This window comes from Gekko japonicus, unplaced genomic scaffold (genome assembly GCF_001447785.1).
Source record: "Gekko japonicus isolate JY-2015 unplaced genomic scaffold, Gekko_japonicus_V1.1 scaffold923, whole genome shotgun sequence".
In the NCBI taxonomy this organism is placed as follows: domain Eukaryota; kingdom Metazoa; phylum Chordata; class Lepidosauria; order Squamata; family Gekkonidae; genus Gekko; species Gekko japonicus.
In genome coordinates, this window is record NW_015171530.1 from 550,744 (window position 1) to 556,521 (window position 5,778).

Consider the following 5,778-nt stretch of genomic DNA (forward strand, 5'->3'; position numbering starts at 1 on the left):
AGAAAGCTGCAACTTAATGGAGGAGAATTACATGGAGAGGATGAACAGCAGGGTTTTTTCTTCACTCTCTTTTGTAATATTATAGGTTTTGGGGAGGTCATTCTGTCAAAAACGATTAGCACTAATTCAGGACAGACAGAAGAAAGTACTTCTCACCAGAATAATAAGTTTATAAAATTCTCTACCATAAGAGGAGATTATGACCACTGCCTTAAAAGGGTAAATCAACTACCAAGAACAGTTAATAGTGCCCTCTGAAATGATATTTTTTCTATACAGTTTCACTTACCGGTGTCGCTGGAGCAGTGGTTTTCCCCGGAATCGTGGGGAAACAACCAGGACTTTAAAGCTTGTAGCGCAGCGTCCAGGGGTTGTGTCTTCCACCTCCTTCCATGGCAGCAGGAAAAGAAATTTAACACTGTTTGGAAAAGGATCTGTCATCCCCTTCACTGCAAATACATTTTAAGTTGGGATACTGCCATTTGCTCAACTTGCTGAGCAAAAGGAGAGTCTGCACACTCCAGGTGTACATTTGAGAGAAACAGATGCACACAGGCAACCAGGGAAATGGAGAAAACAAAAGGTTGGAAAGGTAGTTAGGATACTGGTCTGTATCTAACCATGCAGTTGCAAAGATTTGTCTTTAGTTAATGTGTAGGTCCTTCTTTCTCTTCGACAACCGTGACTGAAGGCAGGTAACAGCAAACAATGATTATCAAAACACAGCACCAGCAATACACACACACCACCATTCAGCAGACCCACAAAGTACCAGACCAAGTCCTTAAGAACTTAAGAGATCTAAGTCTTCTTAAGAGGAAGCAGTAATTTCTATTGATATTCCCTGTCCACTGCAAACTCCACTTTGCCCTTCCCAAGTGTCCACTACCCCTCAGGGGGAAGGCCTCAGTGGATAAAAAAAAGACACAGAAGATTTAAGTGCCTTAAGCCTTCTAATGTTCCAATGCAATGCAAAGCCAGGATGCAACCAAGGGCCCGTAAGAAAATATCCTAAAGGAAGTCAGGTCAGAGAAAGCACCAAAAGCATAGGAAAACTGTTGGGCAACTAGTAAGAGACAAGGAATGTGCAAGAAAGAGCCTAATAGCTTTTCTAGGCAGGAAATATTTAAAAATGAAGATGGCTAAACGGAGCTCAAGCCCAAGACTGTAGGCAGCTGCGGCAGCTGCAAGGAAGCTGAGCAAGGCCCACTACTTCTGAGGGCATGCTCCCTCTGCGCCTTCAATACACTACAGGGCGTTTCCACGTATTGGCTGGGCAAGCCGGGAAAGATGCCACAGGTTACTATCCTAGTTCCTCCGCCTAGGTTCACGCTGCATCGTTTTTTGCATGCGTCAGTCTATCATTTCTTCATTCACACTTCTGAGCTGGAACCATGCAGTTTTTAATTACACATAACTCCCTTTATACCGAATTATTTACAAGGCTTCCCGGAGAAAGAGTAGAGCCCTCAAAACTCCCCACTGGTTTTCCACACCTAAGTTTAGGACCCGACTCCCTTATCTAGTAGTAAGCCACATTAAACACAGTGAGCGAGACATAGGTAAAGGTTCCCTTGCTCGAAAGCCAGCCGAATCCGACTCTAGGGTTGCGGTGCTCATCTCCGTTTCAAAGCCGAAGAGCCAGCGCTGTCCGAAGACGTTTCCGTGGTCATGTGGCCGGCATGACTAAACACCAAGGCGCACGGAACGCTGTTCCCTTCCCACCGAAGTGGTACCTATTTATCTACTTACTTCTTGCTTTCGAACTGCTAGGTTGGCAGGAGCTGGAACTAGAGACGGGAGCTCACTCCGTCATGCGGCATACTCGGGTCTCGAACGGCTGAACTACCGACCTTCCACAGCCTGCAGTTCAGCGTCTTACCCACTTGAGCCACCGCAGCTCCCGAGTAAAACAAATCATTCTGCAGTACAAGAACAAGAGGGGAAGGGGAATAAGGAGAGCAGCCAAAACTCCCTCTTACTACATGCTCGGCTTCCAGACCCTGCAACAGCCGTTCCCGCAAAGACTCCGCGCTGAGGTCTCCAGCCGCCTCCATCCTATTTACAAAGACACGGCGAATGAAAGAGAACAGCCACCAGCCCCATTTCCCCCTATGGTGTACGTCACATCCCCCTATACTTAGGGTTCCGCCTTGTTGAACCAATCATGCCCTAGTGGAACTTTACATCTCTGTCATCTTCCTGTCACACCTATTTCTTTTAAAGTGTAGCTTCAACTTCCGGTAAAAATGAAAGGCGTGGGTCTCCTTGGGCTCAAAGCCACGTCTCTATGGTGAAGCCCCTCTAAAATTTGCCTCGTCAATGAAGACTGGAAAACCAGGTCAACTACAGACTGTAAGGCTATGAAGTATGCCTCAAGATTTTCCCAGTCTCTATGGTACTCTCCGCAAAGCGTTCCATTTCCGCCCATACTTTACATCATTTCCGACTACGCCTATTTTTTTTTAAAAAACCGGTCCACCTGACTCCAGTCGTTTCCTTTGGGGCGGGATAGCTCGGCCAACTAGCCAGTAGAAAAGGAAGGAAACGGCCAAAAAATAAAAAATAAAATCAAAGAGTTGTTAGGGGTAGAGGGGTAGCATTGCCAGGCAACGACTGACTGGGCACTCCTCGAGTATAGGCGGGCGCGTCCTGGTAGTGGAACGGCGCAGTGCATGATGGGAAGTGGCAATGCGAAACGGGGAGACCGCTGTTTGAAAGGCGCAGGGGGTGATGGGAAGTGTCAGAGTTAGTAAAGCCAGGTGGGCTTGTCAGGTAAGGGAAACACCGAGTTTTCTCACGGGTACGGTTTTTGTGCTGTGAAACAGGCAGCATTTCAAGCATGTTTTCCCTCAGCCTAGAGATGCTGAATTTCTACCTGTTGTGATGCAACTGTTAAAGTTCCAGGAGCTGTATCAGGATAAATCGGGACAGCAGGTAGGCTTGCCGACTCATGGTTGGGATATCCTGGGAGATTTGGGAGGGTGAGGCTGAGGGAGGGACCTCAGCAAGGTATAATGCCATCGAGTCCACCTTCCAAAGTAGTCATTTTGCCTGTCATCTGGAAATAAGATGTCACTCCAGAAGATCTCCAGACCGTGCCAGGAGGTTGGCAACCCTACCGGCAGGGCACAAAGCAGGGTGGAAACCAAGAGGTGTTGGAATGAGGGGAGACCCCGTGCAGCAGAGATGCTTCTTTTAACACAGTCTTTCTGCCTCCAGATCTCTCATCCCTAGCCGACAACGAATCCCTCTGTGGCGGCCATGGTGGTGGAGGTGTGCAGCTTCTTTGGAGTCTACCTTCTGTACTGCACCAACCCCCGTTACCATGGCCGAGTTTACGTTGGCTTCACTGTGAATCCTGAACGACGGATAAGTCAGCATAACGCTGGGAAGCGTCGTGGAGGGGCTTGGAAGACAAGTGGCCGCGGGCCTTGGTAATTCCTTTGCCTGTCTGCACATTCCACCTTGTGTGTCTTGCTTTGGAGGCCGGCCGTTCTGTGGCATTCTAGTGCATGCTGGGAATTGGACCTCCTGAGCTGTGCATGCTGGGAAATTGATCTGCCCTTCATCTCTCCTTGTAGGGACATGGTGCTGATAATTCATGGCTTCCCCTCTGATGTGGCTGCCCTGCGGGTAAGGTGTTCCTCTGTTTCAGCTCACAGGTGTTGAGCTCCCTTAACAATGGGGTATTCCCCCCCCTGCTAACTTAACACAAACCACAGTGCCAAACTGATTCCCCATCTCGTCACTCTGCTGCAGTTTGAATGGGCTTGGCAGCACCCACATGCCTCCCGCCGTCTCACCCACGTCACCCGCCGCACTTCAAAGGAGCGCCAGTTTGACTTCCACCTACGTGTATTAGCCCACATGCTCCGAACTGCCCCCTGGTGCCGCCTGCCCCTCACCATACGTTGGCTCAAGCAGGAATACCACCGAGACTTTCCTCCGGGCTTGGAACCTCCCTTACACATGCCAGTAGCCTTTGGTCAAGTCCGTGCTGTCAGAGGAACCCAGGGAGCGAGGACAGAGTCCTCCGAAGAACTACCAGTGACTCCAAAACGCTGCAGCATCTGTCTGAAAAGGTTCCAGGTAATGTCAGTTCTGCAAGGGCAGGATCCTTCAGCAAGAGGAAGAGGGGCTAAGAAGCAAGGCCTGTTGCTTGACTTGGGAGCAGGGTTTGTTTTTTATTTATTTCATTTTATACTGCTTCTGTTTGGTTAAGAGCTGAAGTGAACCAGTGACTAGGTCTGAAGGGCCTGGTGGGAGATTCTGGCCTAGAAGTGGGGGGATAGGGCTGAGAAATCAGGGCACTTGGGTGACAGCCTTTGATCCAATACACCCATCTCCTGTCTTGGACAACCAGTCTTCTGTGCCTGTGTTGCACAAGGATGAGGGAGGGGGGCCGTGGATCAGTGGAAGAGCCTGTTTTGCATGCAGGAGGTCCCAGGTTCAATTCCCAGCAGTTAAAAAGACCAGGTGTGGCAGGTGATGTGGATGACATCAGCCTGAGACCCTGGAGAGCTGCTGCCAGTCTGAGTAGACAAGACTGACCTTGGTGGACTGATGATTCAGTGTAGGTTTCAAGTTTAGCTGTAAGCGAGGGAATGGGGATCATATTTCTTCATGCCTCTGACCAAGCGGGCCTGAGCCCCTGAAGGCTGTTCCCTCTAAGCTGAGTTAGTGTGAGCTAGCTCACAGTTTTTTAGCCTCCGGCTCACAGATCTTTGTCTCAGCTCAGGAAGGATGGCTCCAGAGCAAACTAATTGATGCAGCAGCCAAATGGCTGGCTCACAGCTTTAATGCCACCAGCACACAAAGTAGAATTTTTGCTCACAAGACTCCACAGCTTAGAGGGAACACGGCGATACTTGTCAAGTCTTTAAAAGTGCCACCAGACTCTTCTTTTGTCCTTGCAGCAAACTAGCACCCCACTGCAACAGGAACCTTTTTCTTTGCAGGATGGGGAGGAGGAGGATATCCCCTTGCGTTGTTTCCACGCTGGCTGCTCCATGGCAGCCCATGTTATCTGCCTGGCCCGAACTTTCCTACAGAAGGAACCTGATCAGTTCTTGCCCGTAGAAGGGCAGTGCCCAGGGTAAGCAATCCCTCCTGTGCCCTGGCAGAATGAAAGAGGTGTCTCGCTTTGACTGCTGACACCAGTTTCCCCTCACAACTACCACACCCACTTATTCCCATTTTTATTTCTTCCTTCCTAGCTGCAAGAATCTTGTGCTCTGGGGAGACCTGATTCGCCACCATAAAGGGTGCTACGGAGACCTAGAGGCCGACCCCACCTCCTCCCAGGTAAATTTCTTCCACCAGAATTCCTAGGCCTGCTTTGTGCTAGAAGCCTCACTCTGTGTATTGAAAGTACCACCCTTCCTCCTCCTCTAAACCTTTTCTCTTTATAATCCTCTGGACATGCTTTCTTGGCTCCTGTTCAGAAACAAAGAAAACCTGTACAGGTAAGAAGGGAACCTGTTCCCGCTTTGTGGACGCCCATCATTCTCTGCCCTAATCCTCATCAGTTCCATTTTGACGTCTTTAATGCATCCCATCTAACTGCCTACCTTCCCTTTACGGCTGCAGGAACACTGGGCTGATGAGCTGAACTGTGAAGGAGGTAGCGGAAACGTGTCCGAAGGCGACTCCTCTCCTTTGGTGGAAGATGAACTTGGGTGCCCAGCAGCTGGAATGGCCCTTCTTTAAGCCCCAGCTCTTCTTTCTGGATGGCAGGGAGTCTCCTTAAGTCTCTTTCCGGCTGGACCTGGGCCT

At 49.7% G+C, this 5,778-nt stretch overlaps 1 protein-coding gene across 1 annotated transcript; it reads left to right on the plus strand.

The window, feature by feature from the left end:
* Positions 1-2,506: 2,506 nt before the first annotated feature.
* Positions 2,507-5,764, plus strand: SLX1A (SLX1 homolog A, structure-specific endonuclease subunit). The gene is made up of 8 exons (XM_015419552.1): positions 2,507-2,775; positions 2,857-2,937; positions 3,223-3,437; positions 3,585-3,636; positions 3,763-4,092; positions 4,962-5,098; positions 5,220-5,307; positions 5,593-5,764. Exons 3-8 carry the CDS (start codon positions 3,265-3,267, stop codon positions 5,710-5,712), a joined length of 900 nt encoding a protein of 299 aa, XP_015275038.1. The 5' UTR covers positions 2,507-2,775; positions 2,857-2,937; positions 3,223-3,264; the 3' UTR covers positions 5,713-5,764.
* The last annotated feature ends 14 nt before the right edge of the window (positions 5,765-5,778 follow it).